The 20,000-nt window shown below is 43.2% G+C and overlaps 1 protein-coding gene across 1 annotated transcript in view; it reads left to right on the top strand.

Moving 5' to 3' along the window:
• rnf43 (ring finger protein 43) overlaps positions 1-20,000 on the top strand; it is a 94,027-nt gene that overhangs the window by 44,171 nt on the left and 29,856 nt on the right. The window contains exon 2 of the mRNA XM_028596408.1: positions 17,162-17,275. Coding sequence (XP_028452209.1) covers positions 17,162-17,275 — 114 coding nt within the window. The remainder of the gene's footprint in view (positions 1-17,161; positions 17,276-20,000) is intronic.

Raw genomic sequence — 20,000 nt, forward strand, 5'->3', positions numbered from 1 at the left:
GTTGAAGTGAGTGCATTTGTGTTTGAGTAATAGATAGTGTGTGTGTTCCAGCCTGGCAGACATGGAGCTGGGCTGAAAATGCACACATACTGTACATGCTGTGTTTTGAGCTTGCATTCATCTCACCTCCCCAAACAAAGCAGCACTTACCGGTCACCAGTTCAGATCAAGCTGTCTTGCTTAATCACACAGTAGTAGTAATCACACACACACACAGCGTGTGTGTGCGTGCGTGTGTGTGTGTGTGTGTGTGTGTGTGTGTGTGTGTGTGTGTGTGTGTGTGTGTGTGTGTGTGTGTGTGTGTGTGTGTGTGTGTGTGTGTGTGTGTGTGTGTGTGTGTGCGTGTGTGCGCGGGATAGGGAGATGAGGCGACTTCAAAGCGTCATGGCAACATTCTCTCCGCCCAGCCTGTTTACACTGCTCAGTGGAGTCTGCATTCCTCTGTCTCACTTTTCCATGGCATTCCACGAGGAGCTCCCTGCTCTTGGCCGCGTGCCCACGCCTCAGCGATGTTTACCCCAACACCCTCTCCCTCCACCACTACCCATATAGTGCATATATACTTCTGTACACACAACTGTACACTGCATTTGGCCCGTTAAAACAAGAAGCAACCCAGCTGGCACTGCAGCACACAGCACCTCTCAGCAGGGCACCTTCAGCGAAAAGGAGGGAATAGTCTGAGGTGAAGGGAGGAGATTAACAGTAGACCTCGGATTTCCGAGTACTAAACTCGGACAACCACCGGGTACCCCAAGCTCAAAATCTAACATGGATGCCCTGTGCATCAACAGTAATGAAAGCTGTAGTAATACAGTTATTAGCACTCTTATTTGTGTCTCACTATATGTCGTACACACAGTCCTGTCCAACTTCTGTCTGTGGATATGTGCTATGCTCTTTGTATGCACAAAAAACAGCGTAATGCAATTTTATCAACTAGTATTGCTAACCTGGGTAGAGCTAATGAAAACAATAAAAATCAGAGTTGTAAATGGAATGCGTTCAACTCGGGTGTGACGTCATTCCCAGCTCCGGCTTCTGAGTTCTGAATGGAACGCACAATAAACCTCCCTTCTTCCTTTTCTCCCCCTCCCCCTGACAGACTCAGGTAGCTATCCAGACGCACAAATGTCAGTCCGCCTCTAGTCTCGCTTTGCCAGACCCTCCTCCAAAGCACGATGGAGGAGGGTCTGGCTACTCCACACAGCATTCAGGGATGGGAGGAAAACGTGCTCTGGTTTAATGGCATTTCTTTAAACCAATCACAATCGTCTGGGGTGGTGCTAAGCACCGGAAAAAAAAAAGCCACGATGCTGCTGCAAAACAGGCTCGGAAGGAACTTGTTTTGGTGGAACATGTGTATGTTTAAAAGTTGATTTAGTCGTGCAACAGAAAACTCAGATTGGAAAGATAGTCTAGCTAGCTGTCTGGATTTACCCTGCAGAGTTCTGAGGAGCAGTTAACCATAGTCCTCAGAAATCCACCGGAGTTTAAAATGCCAACACAAAGGAAGCCCAAGGCAACGCGTATCCGGCCTAAATGAGTGCGTCAAGGATATATAGACTAGTCCGCGTCCCACCGACATTGGACAGAAACATCTGCGCTGGTTTGTCTTGAAAAGCTCTCAGCACATTCCCTGACCATAAATCAGGCTGCTTCAACGCTCGCCTCAGAGCCATAGTGAAATATAGCAGCAAAAAAGAAAACAATTACGCCGCCAGTTACAAGGTGTGTTGCAAGCAGTCGGCGGCCACATCAGAGAAGTTTGCTGCTGATGTTTTCATGACTATTTACTGTGGGGTTGCTAAGGATGCATCATGTGTATGTGCCTTGCAACACAGTCACATAAACATTTGCAAAGAGTAAAAATAACATGTCGTGTTTACTCGCCTTTTGCCTTTATGGCTGCATTTCTCCAACATCGGCCGCAGGTGATTATGGGATTCCCTGTGGGGTGGAGTGGAGGGACCGTGGCAGACAGTGACATCTGTGGAGAAATATGTCTTTTTTTTTTTTTTTTTCTTTTTTTTTCTCCTTTCCACGGGATCCTTCCCTGGATTAAATTAGAGATCCTCCATAACAGAATAGTAGTTAATGACAAGTGCACAGTAAAAAAAAATACTCATCTGAAAGAGTGCCTTTATGGAGTTTTCATCTTAAAAAGAGATACTGGAGAGATCTTTCTTCTTTCTTGATTTCGTCTCTCCACGAAAATAAGATTTAAGACTGAACATGCAGCCGCATGACTTGTTAGTATGGAAAGGTTTTGCAGTGTGTAATGTGTGTACATACTTGAGGACAGATGTTAAAGGAATCAACTGTGAGGAAAGAGGAAGTCAGTGGGTTAAGTCATTTTTGTCATTTGTTTTGAGCAGATGGGAGGATGGGGATGCCTCACAGGGTATTTCAGGGGAAATGATTTACGGTGTAAGCCCTAACCCCTCGATAACTGAGCTTTACATTTCTCTGCAACCGTTAATAGTTAATTCACGTTTCAGTTGTGTTAAGCAGCAAACAGGTGAACCACACCTGCTGACAATATTGGAAAACTGCATGATCCATCATACAGAGCCACATGTCAGAACTTATATTTCACTTATAAAATCAATTTAAAGCAGTACTTAGCATTTTAAAATAGCACTTGCAGTATATTCAACGTATGAAAACTATAGGAAAATCTGATAGTAAATAGGGGACAGTTAGTCACATACTTCAAACGTGATGTCCATGTATGCTCTTTATTCACTTATTAAATGTCTTGATTTTAAATGGCTGTTTTTATAGTTAAGAGTTTTCAGGATGTCCCTGTCCCCACGCAGGGCTGCATCTCTCACTGTACAGTGGCATTCATTTTAAGTCCAGAAGCTGCGTTTAGGGTTTAGAGCTTTATGAGGCTGACTGGAAGAACAGTTGGAAAGCTGGAGCAGCAAGAGGAAGAGAGAAGGGAGAAAAACAGCTCTCTGTCATATGCCATAATAAAGTCTGACCCCTCTTTAAGAACATCATATTGTCACAGACGAGGCTTGTACGTGGGGGTGTTCAAGATGGAGGGGGGGACGACCTGGGATTGCATTTCCAAATGAAAGAGGGATGTTAAAAACACCCCCAGCAGGCTACTGTTCTTTTTTTTATGTGCACCTGTCTCTCGTTAAAGAGAGCCACACTCTGGTGTCACCGTCCTTACCGTCTGTGTAGAGTGCAATTTTTTTCTTTAGCCACGCTAGCAGCATTCATTGTTCCCAGAGGATGAATCCTACCGACTTGGCTGGCGATCCTCTTGCACCATCATCAAGTCGAAATGTTCCCTTATCAAGTAAAATATCTCATCATCTGCTGATGGATTGTTTTATGACTTGGTGTAAATCCATGGTTCCCAGACCACGTATCCTAATAACCTTTTTATTTTTATTTTTTAACCCTGACCTTTCCTCTACTGTCACCATGTGGACATTTGTAGTTTTCTGTTAAATGTGTTTACAACTGCTGGATAGATTGCCATGGAATTTTGGTACCGATATCCAAGACCCCCTCAGGATAACATGTGATAACTGTGGTGATCACTTCAATTCGTTCAATACTTTGGTTTGTGATCAAATTATTGCAAAAATCAATGATTTTCCCATCAGCCTCCCCTGTACTTATAATTAACAAATGGTAGCTTGCTTACACACAACAGTAGGTGGATGGAAAGCCTTTTGGCTAATGCTAGCTCTGCCGTGAGTTAATAAAGCATTACATTACTAATGTAAAGCTTATGTATAGTCTGTAAAATGGGCACTCTGACATGGATACAATTTAACAATCATAAGTCCAAATACACAGTAGTCTCACTACACAAAGTCAATAAAAAGCTCATCATTGACAGTAATTTGGTACATATTAGCTCATAACAGACTTTTTTGTCCGTTGCTTTGTCTCTCCTCCTATAATTTGGAGTTCCCTTCTGTGAACACCCTGCCTCATTCTCCAGGCTAATCTCTTTCCACATAGCTGACCTTAAGTTCCCAACCGTAAATGATTGACACATTGAAAAGTGTGGGTTTTCTCTCTGACTGATGTTGTGGAACCTGAGAGAGTTGGAGAGTGGTCCTGCAGGCCAGGGCCGGAGGAAGCCTGGAGGACGTGTGGATGTGGCCCCCGTGTCTACAGGGAAGAAGGATCACTGCAATACTAACAAACTGCTGGGTTACCAAGCCACTGGCTTGTTATGACAGGGAAGTGCTGTGTTTATGTTTAACTCAGAGCTTTGAAATGTATAGCGTAGTGCTTGCCTGAGGCTGATGGAGTGGCCCTAGTTGTTGGTGGTGTGTATGTTTCGGTGTGCGTGTAATGTGTTTGTGTAAAACCACGGAACCTGTGCAGGAAGTGTGGAAAGGACACAGGGCTCCATCGTTGAGCGGTTTCCATGGGGATCACAGTGCAGCTAAGACACTTTACCTGTCGAGTGGCTCTAAGGGCCAAATCACCACACAGAGAGAGAGAGAGAGAGAGAGAGAGAGAGAGACAGACAATGATTATAAAAATTGGTGTAATGTGCTTCGTGGCACTTAAGGGCAATTTATGCTTTTGCGTTAAACCGCCGCCATTGGTACCTATGTAGGTACGTGCAGATACTGACACTAAGCCGGACCTTACGGCGTAGCCTGACGTGCAATTTAACTACACGTCGCGGCGACCCATTTCGTTTCCGGGTTTTCCTTCTCCATAAACAACATGAAATCAAGGAGAGGGTTAACTTTTCCTGCTACAGCTTACCGGCAGGGGAGACACTTTGTTTCTTTCACTATGACTCTAGAGTTGCTACTCGCTCCGAAGCTAATCCCTTTCACTCTCTCACTTGCTCTACCACACACTCCCTGTACACACATACCGTACATGCCGGCCCTGCTATTCTTTTAAAGTGATCAACGCACACACAGCTCTGCGTGGAGCCTCCGCAGAACCATAAATCAGACTACAAACAGGACTGGAGAGGGGTCTGAATGTAACAACATACGTATCTTCTTATGCCCTCATCCACAATAATGGCCACAATCCCCTTCAACTGGTCAGTAGCTTGACAGTATTTGATATTTTAGGTTTGTTGTAGGGGGGCAAGATATATCGACTCCATATCGTTAACACGTCAGCGCATGGGGCCACTACTTGACAAACCCTGTGGAGTGTACCCACTACGTGACAAACCCTGTGGAGTGTACCCACTACGTGACAAACCCTGTGGAGTGTACCCACTACGTGACAAACCCTGTGGAGTGTACCCACTACGTGACAAACCCTGTGGAGTGTACCACAGGTGGGCATATTTCAACAGAGGGACAGTGTAAGTGAAGAAATAGATAGAGACAACAAAACGGAATAAATCAGAGAAGCAAAAGAAAAGTTGTGTGCTGTTCTCTTTATTTATTTTATACTGTCCAACCAGTAAACCATGTCCTGTTCTGTAGACATGGTCCTTATTTATTTATTCATGTTGGACCAGTCCAATATGACCGTCAATTGAAATAATCCTGGTGTTGTATTTGTTATGAATCTATTTTGATGCCTTTTCCCGTAACTTTTGTAATTTTACATAGGTTTAAAAATATCTAAATTAATATCGATATCACAATATTCATAATCGATATCGCAATATCACTTTTTGTCAATATCGTGCAACCCTGGTTTGTTGCCACATCCATAGATTTCAGTTTATTGCCTTATAAATGTCATGCATATTCAGCTTCTTTTTTTTAAAATGTACTGAGTACACTTTACAAGTGCTCATCATCTTTATGGTTTCCTGTTTGCTGTATGTTTGTCACATCGGTGCTCGCAGGGTGTGTCCCTCCGACTGTCCATTCAACTTTAAGAGTGCTCTCAAATAGGGCAATATTACTCCCCCACTCAGCTCTAAAATCCAGCATATTCCATGACTTTCAGACACGTCTGAATGAAAATCTGAAGCACAGATCAAAGAACAGGTGTGGCTGGACATGGTTTGGCGCCTTGGTGCACACTGTGCAAAGTTCATCCTAGTTAAACTTTTGTGCAGCATGTTATGATGAAACCCTCGTACGCCTACTAGAAAAAAAAAAGAGGAAATGATTAATTTGAGTAAGAGTTTATTCCCCTTATGTGGCACTCCACCAGTACAAGTACTCGGCAGCTTTGTTTAACGACAACATTCAAGCTCACTCCTCAGCTTCCTTTCTTTAATTCCAACTCCTCTTCCCTCTCCAGTTTCTTTCTTCTCTCTTGTCTAATCCCTTTTATAGAACAGAGAGACAGTCTGACGGGCCTGGAGTTTGGGGGGGAGCACTCCTACTTAAAGAAAGCGCCTGGGCAAATTTGGGACTGGTGGTAATTATTTGGGCCTCATTATGGGATCACGTTTCCCCAAGTCATTCTCTGTGGTAACCGTTACTGGATATGGGGCTGACGCTGTCAATAAAGCGGGTGGAAAGATGACACGCCTTTTGTTTTGACAGGACCAAAGCAGTAATGGCTCCTGTTCGTTTGCATTTGCAAATAGAAGGAGAGGCGAGGGCCTCAGAGCCCACTTTTCCAGATGCCCGTGACAGAGAAAGACACTGTGCTCCGCTCGCCTGGCACCGAGCAACCCGGCGTCACTCTCATATCAGCCTTTCATGTAAATCTACTTAGCGTAGGGTCATGAGATACACGCCTGTTTTAATCGAGGAGTGCGGTATGAGGAATGTACTGTGTGTCTGTGTCATCTATGGCACAGAGAGCTGGACTACAGTCTGTGTGTAGAAGCCAGCGATGCTTGATTGTTGGTCCAAGGACGGATAGGATATTTGAGAAAAGGCTTGGCTTTCAGCGAGCGCCCGACCCCCCCCTCCCCCCAACCCCCCTCCCTCCACCGAAGTAGCCGCCGAGACTTTTAGACACACACTCCCACACCCAGCCCTGAGTGACTCACTCCCCTGCAGGACCACAGAGGGACTTTTTTTTGCACCAGTGGATCAGTAGACACACACTCATGCACGTATATGTTCACATGCAAGCACATGCTCAGGTGCCTCTAGCAATAATACATAGCTGCGCTCTCATATATTAACCCATGCTCTCACACACAGGAAAGGGAGCCAATAGGTCAGTGTCTCAGCCCGTCCTGTCACCTCAGGCTCCCCCATCCCTTAACAAGCACATACACTGGGCCAAGTCTCAGCAGCCACACACACAAAGTGTTGCCCAGTAACCCGGGTAACCAGATTTAGATCTCTTTCAACTATTACATGCGGTCTCGTTGCTCTTTTTGGCAAACGCTTTTCCTACTCTTAACACAAACATTTGCCCTCGTTACAGAATCTTCTGCCAAGCTGAATGAGAGTAGGCTTTGATTTACACCCTCAGAGGCAGAGATAGAATCATTCATTTTTTGTTGTGAGTGAGGCCAAATCACTTTCTGTGAGTTTGTGTGAGAGAGAATCAAAACAGAAATTAACTTTGCAAAACTGTGTTTAACATTGAAATTAGTCTAATAACACAGGCCAGTACTTATGCAAATAAAATACTGAATGTCATTCCATTAACTTTGGCAACCCAAATCTAAAGCCTTCTAAACTCACTGCTCGGCCCGGTTGCAGCAAGTGTATGTGTGTGTTTGTGTGTGTGTGTGTGTGTGTGTGTGTGTGTGTGTGTGTGTGTGTACCTGCATGTAGCAGGGTTGATTGAACTTTTCCCTGATCTGCCCTGACCTGGCAGGCTTTCCTCACTCCCTGTCTTGATTTATACTGCATGATACGATCATCATACTGATGTATTTCTTTCATCTCCTTCTAAACCAATCTGCTTCGTTCTGATGATTTTGCATATCGCATTCCATCCAAGAGTTCTTGAGAAGCCCTACGACCTGAGCAGCTGGTAATTGAGTGGGGGAGCTTGATTAGAGGCGCTAGCTCTTTTTGCTTCCCCCCTGTCTAACGCACGCTGACATAACTGCCTGGGCCTGGTTCCCTGCTGGCAGCAGATGAACTAGAAAGCTCTCTTGCTGATTATTGGCAGATGAAAAAAGAAGATCCGCAGGGCTAAGCGAGGGGAAAAAAAATATTATTGACTTCTCACCGCAGCTACTATTTATGCTCCTCTTTTTCTGTCCATGTATTTGTTTTTAAGGTTTTTAGATTCTTGCCTCGGAATATTTTTGGGGTAGTCTTTGATTGAGCTGCAAAGGAATGCCTTTAATCGTGGCTACAAAGGAACCGAGGGACATGTCCCCGTCAGTTTTGCAACGGATCTAGACAGATGAAGAGGAGGAGGCGGAATGGAGGAGTGAGCATTGTTAACAGTCTGTGGGGAACTGTTTGCGTGCCCTGTTGTTTCTAGTCCCTGTGAAATGGAGACTCAGTGATTTGGTTTCCCAGGCCCCTTTTTCTCAAAGCTGTACAAAAACCAAATGGCTGGTTGCCATTTATATTTCAGTGGCAGCGTGTTTCTAAGTGGTAGATGGCACTGACGGTGGCACATGGATAGTGTTCACAGCCATCTGATTGTAAGTGGCGTGGGCACATCTAAAATAGAAGATAATGCTTAGTCTTGTCAACCATGCAAAACATAGACACTGTGACCATGAGGGTGGTTGCCTTCAGAGCCTCAGAGAGCCAGAGGAAACTAAAACCAACCGCTCCTTCTGTGCCTGTTTGGCTCAGCTTTTGGATTATTATCTGCTTTATTAGGTATGATTGCTCAGTCCCATGTATCAACATGTTTAATATCACAACAAGATCCAAACATGACCAAGTAAGCAGGGAAATCGGATTCTTCTTTCTGAATGTAGTTTGTTTTCAACATTTCCCACAAACCTATAGCAAAAAAAAAAGAGCAGAGGTCATGGCATCAGTGAAGTAGTGTCATTAAAGGACTTTCTTTTTCTTTGTTCAGGGCCAAGTGCAACTGTTGGCCTCTAATTTGGGCCTAGTAAATGTGGACTGGTAGAGGCAGCTGGCAGCATGCAGGCCAGGCCAGGGGTGCGTGCTGTCTAGCTCCCTTAATGGGGGCTTCCATTCAGGCGATATGCAAAGGTCTAAAAACATCAATTCAATTCAATTTCAATTCAATTCAATTTTATTTATATTATCAAATCATAACAGAGTTATCTCGAGACACTTTACGGATAGAGTAGGTCTAGACCACACTCTATAATTTACAAAGCCCCAACAATTACAGTAATTCCCTCAAGAGCAAGCATTAGCAGTGGCTATTGCGACAGTGGCAAGGAAAAACTCCCTTTTAGGAAGAAATCTCGGCAGACCCAGACTCTTGGTAGGCGGTGTGTGACGGGGCCGGTTGGGAGTGTGATAGTGATAATAGTCGCATTAAAGATAGTGGAACAGTGACTTTGAAGGTAGTCGTTGTAGTTCATGTCACTGCAGGACGTTGCGGGATGAAACGTGGCGCTGCAGAGCACGGGTGGGTGCGGCAGACGCTCTCCCCAAACTCCCAAAGCTAGGTTAGTAACAAGCAGTTCTGGGACAGGATGCATACAAAAGGAAACAAATGAAAACATTGATGAGAGGCTGTACTGGCCTGCCTCCCTTTACTCACACTAGAGATGTTCCGATACTGCCTAAAACGCTGGTATCGGTATTGGGAAGTACTGGAGTTTATGCACCGATCCGATACCACGTAATAAAGCCCTAAAGAAAATCTACATTAAAGTAATTTATTTATGTTCTTTTTCCGTTATAACTGACTGTCAAACTGGAGAATAAAAGAAAGTTCTGGGGCATTCATTGTTTGTGTTTGTTCATGTTTCACAAAGAGTTTAACCTGAGCCAGACCGACAACAAAGATAGAAATCATATCACATCCATACAGGGATAGTAGTATACAGCTGTTAAAACATAATGAACTATATGACACTCTGGTATCGGATCGGTACTCGGTATCGGCCAATACGCAAGTTCAGGTATCGGAATCGGTATCGGGAAGCAAAAAAGTGGTATCGGGCCATCTCTAACTCGCACTATATTATTGATTATATGATCAATAAATCTGATGACTACAAAGAGAACATAAACATAAATTCCGTCACGGAATGTAAATTTCAAAAAGAAAAAATACTGAAATTAGCATTGTTGTCAGAAAAGATAGTATTTCAGTTTAACATGTTTCCTTAATATCTGATGAGGCATTGGTGTCATTTTTGGATTTATTACAGTACAAATATTACATATTGGACCTTTAAACCAGCTTAGTGCAATTCCTTTAATTCCGACTAAGTGTTCTAATCTCTGTAACAGGATTGTATGGTCAATAGTGTCAAAAGCAGCACTAAGATCTAATAAAACAAGTCCTTTGTCTGCAGCAGTTAGAACGTCGTTAGTAATTTTCACCAGTGCCGTCTCTGTGCTATGATTCTTTCTAAATCCTGATTGAAAGTCTTCAAATAAGCTGTTGCTATGGAGAAAATCACATAACTGATTAGCAACTACTTTCTCAAGGATCTTGGAGAGAAAGGGAAGGTTAGATATAGGTCTATAGTTTGCTAAGACCTCAGGATCGAGGGTGGGTTTTTTCAGAAGAGGTTTTATCACAGCTACTTTAAATGACTGCGGTACATGACCTGTTAATAGAGACATATTGATCATATCTAGTAGAGAAGTGTTTACCACGGGTAATGCTTCTTTGAGTAGCCTCGTTGGGATGGGGTCTAAGAGACAGGTAGATGGCTTTGCTGAAGATACCTTTACCAATAGTTGTTGAAGGTCTATAGGATAAAAACAGTCTAAGTATATGTCAGGTCTAGTCGTTCTTTCTCGCAGTCCTGCGTTGAAAGGTGAACCATTAGAAGTTGAGGGCAAAAGGTGATGAATTTTATCTCTAATTGTTATCATTTTATCATTAATGAAGTCATCACTACTCAGAGCTAGAGGAATAGATGGCTCAGTAGAGCTGTGACTATCTGTCAGCCTGGATACAGTGCTGAAAAGAAACCTTGGGTTGTTCTTGTTTTCTTCTATTAATGATGAGTAATAGTCTGATCTGGCATGTCTGAGGGCCGTCCCATAGGTTTTCAGACCTCTTCCATTTTGGTGGAGCGCCATTTACTTTCAAGTTTTCGCGAGTTTTGCTTTAATTTACAAGTTTGGGAGTTATACCAAGGGGCTAGTTTCCTTTGCTTCATCTTCTTCTTTTTGAGTGGAGCAACAGAGTCTAAAGTAGTCCGTAGGCAGGCCGTAACACCATCTACACAATTGTCGATTTGAGCGAGACTAAAGTTTACATAAAGGTCCTCTGTTGTATTAAAACAAGGTAATGAGTTTAGTGCTGTTGGAATGTCTTCCTTAAATTTAGCTATAGCACTGTCAGATAGGCATCTAGTATAGTAGCTTTTATCTAATTTTGTATAATCGGGTATTAAGAATTCGAAAGTAATTAAGAAGTGGTCTGATAATAAAGGATTTTGCGGGAATACTAATACATCTTCAATTTTGATACCATATGCCAGCACGAGGTCGAGGGTGTGGTTAAAACAGTGCGTGGCCTCATGCACACTCTGACTGAAGCCAATAGAATCTAGTAGTGAGTTGAAAGCAGTAGTAAGGCTATTGCTGTCAACGTCCACATGGATATTAAAAAAAAAAAAAAAAAAAAAAAGATTAAGATTATTCATTTACTATTTCACCTTCAACTCTAACTAGAGAAAGGTGTTTTGGATTTGTTTCTGTTTTTTTTGTGTGTCTTTGAGTACTTACAGTGGGGGAAATAAGTATTTGACCCCTTGCTGATTTTGCAGGTTTGCCCACTTACAAAGAATGCAAAAATCTACAATTGTAATCGTATGTACATTCTAACAGTGAAAGACAGAATCCCAAAGAAAATTCCAGAAAATCACATCATATGAATTTATTAAAATTGATAACCATCTGATGAGGAAAAACAAGTATTTGACCCCCTGGACAAACAGCAAGTATTCTGGCTCCTACAAGCCAGTTAGTCTTTCTTTAAGACACAGCCCCAATCCGAACCAATTATCTACATCAAATACACCTGCCTCACCTCGTTACCTGTATAAAAGACACCTGTCAACACCCAAACAACCAGCATCCAACATCACCACCATGGGCAAGACCAAAGAGCTTTCTAACATCAGGGACAAGATTGTCGATCTGCAAAAGGCTGGAATGGGCTACAAGAGAATCGGAAAGCAACTTGGAGAGAAAAGATCAACTGTCGGTGCAGTTATCAGGAAATGGAAGAAGCACCACACCACCGCCAACCTCCCTCGGTCTGGACCTCCACACAAGATCTTGCCTCGTGGGGTGTCCCTGATCATGCGAACGGTGAGGAATCATCCCAAAACCACAAGGGGGGAACTGATGAATCAACTGAAGGCAGCTGGGACCACAGTTACAAAAGAAACGGTTGGTAACACACTTCATGGATTGAAATCCTGCAGCGCACGCAAGGTCCCCTGCTCAAGAAGAAACATGTACAGGCCCGCATGAAGTTCGCCATTCACCACCTGGACGACTCAGAAGAGGCCTGGAAGAAGGTGATGTGGTCAGATGAGACCAAAATAGAACTTTTGGCCTCAACTCAACTCCTCCGTGTTTGGAGGGCAAAGAACACAGAGTACAACCCAAAGAACACCATCCCCACCGATCATGGTGGTGGCAACATCATGCTTTGGGGGTGCTTTTCAGCCAAGGGGACGGGACAACTCCATCGTATTGAGGGGAGGATGGACGGGGCCATGTATCGTGGAATTCTGGACCGACATCTCCTTCCTCAGTGAGAGAGCTGAAGATGGGTCAAGGATGGGTGTTTCAGCACGACAACGACCCTAAGCACACCGCCAAAGCAACAAAAGAGTGGCTGAAGAAGAAGCACATCAAGGTTCTGGAGTGGCCTAGCCAGTCTCCAGACCTGAATCCGATTGAAAATCTTTGGAGGGAGCTTAAAATTCGAAAAAAAAACCTGAATGATTTGGAGGCTGTCTGCAGGGAGGGAGTGGGCCAACATCCCTGCCGAAATGTGCACAAACCTTGTCACCAACTATAAAAACCGTTTGACATCTGTGCTGGCCAATAATGGCTTTTCTACAAAATATTAACATGCTGTTTGTCCAGGGGGTCAAATACTTGTTTTTCCTCATCAGATGGTTATCAATTTTAATAAATTCATATGATGTGATTTTCTGGAATTTTCTTTGGGATTCTGTTTTTCACTGTTAGAATGTACATATGATTAAAATTGTAGATTTTTGCATTCTTTGTAAGTGGGCAAACCTGCAAAATCAGCAAGGGGTCAAATACTTATTTCCCCCACTGTATCACCCTGTCTTACTCTATAGTAGTGGTAAGAGCTGCAAAGATGAATCGGCTAGTTGTTAACTATTAAATTAATCGCCAACTATTTTTGATAACCGATTAATCGGTTTGAGTCATGATTCTCTGATTCCTTCTGAAATGTGAATATTATCTGGTTTCTTCACTCCTCCGTGACAGTAGACTGAATATCTGGACAAAACAAGACATTTGAGGATGTCATCTTGGGCTTTGGGAAACATTTTCTGACATTTTATCGGCCGCACAACTAATTGCTTAATCGAGAAAATAATCAACAGATTAATCGACTATGAAAATAGTCGTTAGTTGCAGCACTAGTAGTGGTTCCCAACCTTTTTTTGTTTGACGTACCCTCACACCACCCATCACGTTCCTAATGTTTTCATTTCAATGGATTTGAAGGTGCGGGGTAAATAACATTCATACAATTGAATTGTCAATGTTTAGGTCACTTTTCTCAAGTTTGCATTCATACTACTTCCACTTTAGCTAACTATTTTAACTTCTCTGCTCGCTTGCTAACAAGTATCCTTGCACTCTCCATCACATCAAGTGGCTTTAAGGTGTTACAACTCAATGGTTATTGTGACAGTAATTTACTTAGGATCGTAATTATACCTATTCGTAATTCTATTCAGACTTAAATTTTTCTCCTGAAACCAAATATGTGGATATATTTCCAATCATAATTTATATTTTTTTAAATATGGTGTGCCACACCATAACATTAATATACCCTCTGGGGTACAAGTACCCTGGTTAATCACTTGTCCGTAGGTCATTAATACATTTCTCATATGGTGTTTGCGCAGTAGGTATTTGGTTGGCTGGTTTCCCAACTAGTTTCATCATTAACACTCGTAGTAGATATTATATTAACTATTTGTGGTATGTGAATCCACTGCACTGTCTAATCACTCCCTCCTTCCTTCTTTTATCAACGTGCCCCACCCGGTCACCCACTGCCTTCTCCTCTCCTCCCTTTCTCCTTGTGACAGACATGCACCAGCCCTTTGCAGCACATTACGTCAATTCCTCTGGATCGGGGGTGCCAGCTGTTGATGTCACCCTTGGGTCTTTTTAATTTAGGGATTTCCGCTGGGTGAGAGGAGGGGGAGCCCCATGACCATAGCCCACAGCCACATGAAGAGGCCCACCGGGGCAGAACCAGGGTTAGGGCAGAGCAGGGTGGGACCGCTCTGCTGGGGTGTGGGTGAACACAGGGACTGGGCACTGCAGGGTTGATCTGTGAGCTGTAACAAGGACTGATCGAGGAGCACTGCATTGGTGCCCTCATTGATGTCATGTGAGGAAATTAGTGATGCACGGGGGTGTTTTAGGAGCGGTTAGCTCCCTTTTGGGCTGCCGTGCAACTCCTCGTACCCGTGACAGCATGTCTGTGACTTGCAAACACTGCTGCTATCCCTTGAGCTCTTAAATGCAGCCTTTCAGCAGCTACGAATTTCCTCCCTTTCAGAGGGGATCAAATGTTCCTACCAAAGACTATCTCTTGTTCTTTCAGTCCTCAAGGCTTTGAGTGGGAGTGAACATCGCCATCCGTGTAATTGATTTTGTAGGGTGCCAAAGTTTTTCCTCTTGATATCAACTGTAAACGCTTTAGAGAGGAAAAGCCTTCATTTAACACATAAAAGCTTCTATCAAGTGCCTAGACTGTCTAGATTGTCTCAAACATCAGGATTTTTTAGGGCCTAAGCACCGACAACATCGGTCGGTGAAGGATCTATACCCTAAATGCAACAGGAAGTCAGCCATTTTGAATATACTGTGCATTTTTTTGAACTTTTTTGTCCATTTGCAGGTGTTTTACTTTAACATACACCTCCTAGAGACCTAACCTGATTGACTTCAAAATTGTTCCGTACAAAAAAAACCTTGGCAAAGCTAAATTCCATAGCTTTTGAGCTGTCGTCAAACAGCATTAGCAGGGCAAGGCGTCATATTCCATGTTTTTCCATGAAACAGGAAATTTTGTAAATAGACTGTACAGTACATTGTCCAATCAGCCCCAAACTTCACATATTTGATAAGTCCCAGCCTGAAGACATCTACATGCCAATATTGACTCATAGTGCCATCTACTGGCAACAGGAAATCAGCCTCATTTGACAAACATAATCTGATTTACATGAAATTTGCATTATGTGGTCTATACTTGATATAGAGCAACATAATGCATGCTTAGTGGGTGTTGTCTAACAGCGTGGTGGCCATTTTCTGCATTTCGCCAGTTGTTATTTTAAAGGTTGTTTTTGAAACCAAACAAGTTGTTGAACTTGAACGTCCATTGTCCAATCTGCCCCCATCTTCTCAGGCACAATAGCAGTCCTGGCCTGAGGACATCTACATAGAGCACCGATCCAATACCACGTAATAAAGCCCTAAAGAAAATCTACATTAAAGTAGTTTATTTATGTTCTTTTTCCGTTATAACTGACTGTCAAACTGGAGAATAAAAGAAAGTTCTGGGGCATTCATTGTTTGTGTTTGTTCATGTTTCACAAAGAGTTTAACCTGAGCCAGACCGACAACAAAGATAGAAATCATATCACATCCATACAGGGATAGTAGTATACAGTTGTTAAAACATAATGAACTATATGACACTCTGGTATCGAATCGGTACTCGGTATCGGCCGATACGCAAGTTCAGGTATCGGAATCGGTATTGGGAAGCAAAAAAGTGGTATCGGGCCATCTCTACATCTACATAACAATTTTCCCTCCTAGTCATAGTGCCACCTATTGGCAACAGGAAGTTAGCCTTATGCATCAGCCGATTTACATGACATTTACATTAACCCCTTAGCCACACCCCTTTCATAACTCGTGAACTGTTTGTCGTAGACTTGTGGGAGGCATCACTGCACTCATTTCATTAGTGCCCTGCCCCTATACTTTAGCAACATCCCTTTCATAAACCATTGGTTGAAGACACTTATGGGCACAGGAAGTGGTACAAAATTTGCAATACATAATTTCCAATGGCACACACTTCACGCAGGAAATAAAGTCTAACTCGTCTGATGGTCGGACAAATGCGCGGCCGCTTCGCTGAGATGTGCGAGGGCCCGTTCATCGCTGCTTGCAGCTTCAATCTTATTCTTTGTTTTGGTCTAATCTTTGATATCCTTTAGATCACATGTGATTTTGTTTGTATCTAGTATTTTTTATTTTCCCCACTTCCGCCTCTCCACATGGGAGGACAAATATCTTTACACTACAATTATTGTTTTAGAAATGCTCTTTTACTCCTTTAACTATTGTGGTCATACGGCTTTAAAAGAGACATATAACACGGTCTAAATGTAATTCTCAGTAATAGTGCAGTAAAGAAGATCAAGTTTCCACCAACGTACATTCAAGTATGTCAAAATGTTTCCAGATGATTCCATCACCCTCTCGGTTTTTCTCATATTTTGTCTTGTATTGTTCACTGGTATGTGAGATTAATATTAAACTGTTCAGTTTTTCAGTTATTCTCCATTTTTGTTTGTTTTTTAAGTAGTGGTTATTTTTATACTTTTTTTAAAGTGTTGTGTAGCTTTCCATAATCTAAGTTTCTACTGTAGATTTTTTTAGTATTTTGAGACCGGTTTACATATTCAAAGAACAACAAAGTAATACATTGGTGTGATTAGGATCTCAGGAGCTGTAGATGGGCTGTTTGTGTACCTGCAACTTCTCACATAAGGGCTGCACACATAAAAATGTTTATTCCTCTCAACCAGAAAAAAATGATTCCATATGAATGAAATAAAGACATATGCGTTAAAACTTTTACATGTAATTATTTTCCTTTTCTTACATACGAGATGTGAACCTCTTTCTCTCTTTTTTTGCAGTATCACCCTCTGTCTCTGTGCAACACAAGCGAGGATGAACGACAAGAGAGTGACTTCATCACCATTGTCAAACTGGAGCACAGGGTACCCCCCTGTCTGCCGCTGCTCGATAAGGTACAGATCGCACACACACACACACACACACACACACTGTTGCAAATGCTTCATGCATTTTTCCTAGTCGAACGCTCTGAGAAACTCCACTCTGTGTGACCCCTTTCCCACTCAGACATGGCAGCAGACAGATAAACCATCTTGCCATCTTGTCTTCTCTCCAGTACCCCTTCCGCTCTTGGATATCGACTTTAAAGAGAAGATGGTTTTAGAGGGAATTATTTGGCAGGAGCTTAATGTTTTGTTCAGGACAGTGATCTTTCAGAGTGAGGGCTTGGACAGGAGGGGGTGGGCTTAGCTCGGCGCTGCTATGTAGCAAGTGGCAGTGAGCCCTGGCTTTGGATGTAAGGCTTTCAAGCCCCAGCTGTCACTGGTCCGATCCCAGCCAGCCGGCCGGCCAGCCAGAACCAGACATTCGGCATTCTCCATTTGTGCCTCCCTCTAATATGAACGCAGCCAGAGCTCCATAGATTCCACCCACAATGGTTTAAATGTATGTGCAACTGCAATGGAGTTGACCTTAATCTCCCTTGTGTTTAAGTATTCCACCATACACACTGGCTGGCATATCCTGACTTTAAGTAGTGCGATTTAAAACTCTTTCTATTTTTTCCTTGTTTTTCAAGTGGTGACAAATTAGCAGGCAGGAGTATAGTTAGGCGACTGGCTTTTTTTAGCCTGTGTTTTCTTTTCCCCTAATTTAAAGCCATGTTTAGGAGCTCGCCCGCCGTGGCGACGATGTAGAGACATTCCCACACTTCCCTGCTCCTTTCTTCCTCCTCCTGTTGCTCTTTCAGTGGGAACCAAACCAAGCAGGCCAAAGGGGGGAAGAGGGGTGTCACTCAAGGCTGACTCCAGAAAACAGTTTTGATTAAAGCCTTAATGGCAACGCTATGTTGTCCCATAAACGAAACACGGTCTCTCCCTCATGCAAAAGTACCCTTGAACAAAAGGCTGTTGCTTCCGAGTGCTTTCTCCCTCCCTGCAGACCGCCTTTGAAATCAGGAGAAGTGAAGGAGGGAAGGGAGTGGGGAAGGGGGGTCTTTCTTGTTGTTTTGGTTGTCTGGAAAGTATGTGTTGCAAAAAGTCCACTCCAGCCACCTGCATCCTCACTTCCCTTAGCGAGATTCAAAGCTCTTGGTCGTGGTGGATTTATTGGGGATTCATGGTGCAGCTGTCGAGGAGCTCGCTCTCAGCCTTTTGAGGAGGATGAATCAGATGGTTTGGGATGTGCGGTGCTGGGTCAGCCGTGGTCTCTGGATGGGACTTGTTTACAGTTTAGTCTGACTGTAACCCGCACCACTGAGCTCTAGATACCTCGACGCCCGCAGAAGGGTTCGTGTTGCGCCACACACACTCAGAATAGACTGTAAACCAAGCAACGGTTTCATTGTTGCGCTTTGTATTTATTTTGGTTTTTAGAGGTTCCTATCCTTTGCTGATTTGCGGCGATCTGTGTTGTCTTTCTAATGCTCTTTGTTTTACCGAATGGATCTCACAGTATCTCTGGACTGAGCGTTAAAGTTTATCTCTTAGGATGTCTATGCTGCACTTGAAAGTGTTATTTTGACATGTGCAGGACATCTTCAAATTAAAAGCAAAATAGGCACCCTCAATATGAAGCTGTGCATTTAACCATCGCCCTCTCCTGGTACATTCTGCGCTGCTGGCCACCTCTCACCCACATTGACATATTTGTATGAAATGAGCCATTTTCTTAAGTAGAAGTGCTGCTACCTCAAGTTTTCAATAATCCCATAATGCCGTAAATCTGCGAAGGATCTCGTTCATCACACACAAATATAATACACTCAAGACATATCATTGTACATCAGTAGGAGATAAGATAAAAAACAGCATACTTTATGGGGAACAATACATTACACTTCTTTTAAAGGAATTTTAAAGGCAAACTATAGTGATTTTTCTGATTATATGTAGAGAATTGCACATTTTATCTAAATGGAACTCATAGTACATTAATTGGTTGTGATGGACTGCCCTTTTTAAACTCTGTGCCTACATCTTATGAAACACCATGGCTTATTTCTTTACTCACGTTTACAAAGTCAACTTTACAAAAGAAGAATCCGAAATCAAAAGTATCCAAACCTACTCTTTGTGCAGTTATTTCCTACCAATCTGTGTTTCAGATACAGCTCTCTCTCTCTCTCTCTCTCTCTCTCTCTCTCTCTCTCTCTCTCTCTCTCTCTCTCTCTCTCTCTCTCTCTCTCTCTCTCTCTCTCTCTCTCTCTCTCTCTCTCTCTCTCTCTCTCTCTCCCTCTCTCTCTCTCTCTCTCTCCCTCTCTCTCCCTCCCTCTCTCTCCCTCTCTCTCTCTCTCTCTCTCTCTCTCTATGCAATTGCCTGAATCAAAACCCTCCACTGCTCCAGCGGTTTTGCATCATTACACAACACAACACAAGCAGAGGCCACAGGCTTTCTCCGCCAGCATGTTGTGCTAGAAGTGATCCGTCTGCTTTCCACTGGCCAGCCTGTCTTTTCTGTTTACACTAAAGCCCTGGAAAGGTTCTCAAGCTAAGTCACGGAGCAACACATGACTCAACGAGAAAAGGCATCGCAGCGGTGCCAGGAGGGCTACTCTAAACTCCACATGAGGCTTACTTTGCTCTGAATAAATGCCGTAATCTGTGCTTTTTGAGACACTGAGCTGACTTTTGCCCACTGCAGCTCTGTTAAAACGGCAACAGTAAGAATCCATGGTTT

Source organism: Perca flavescens, chromosome 13 (assembly GCF_004354835.1).
Source record: "Perca flavescens isolate YP-PL-M2 chromosome 13, PFLA_1.0, whole genome shotgun sequence".
Classification (NCBI taxonomy): Eukaryota; Metazoa; Chordata; class Actinopteri; order Perciformes; family Percidae; genus Perca; species Perca flavescens.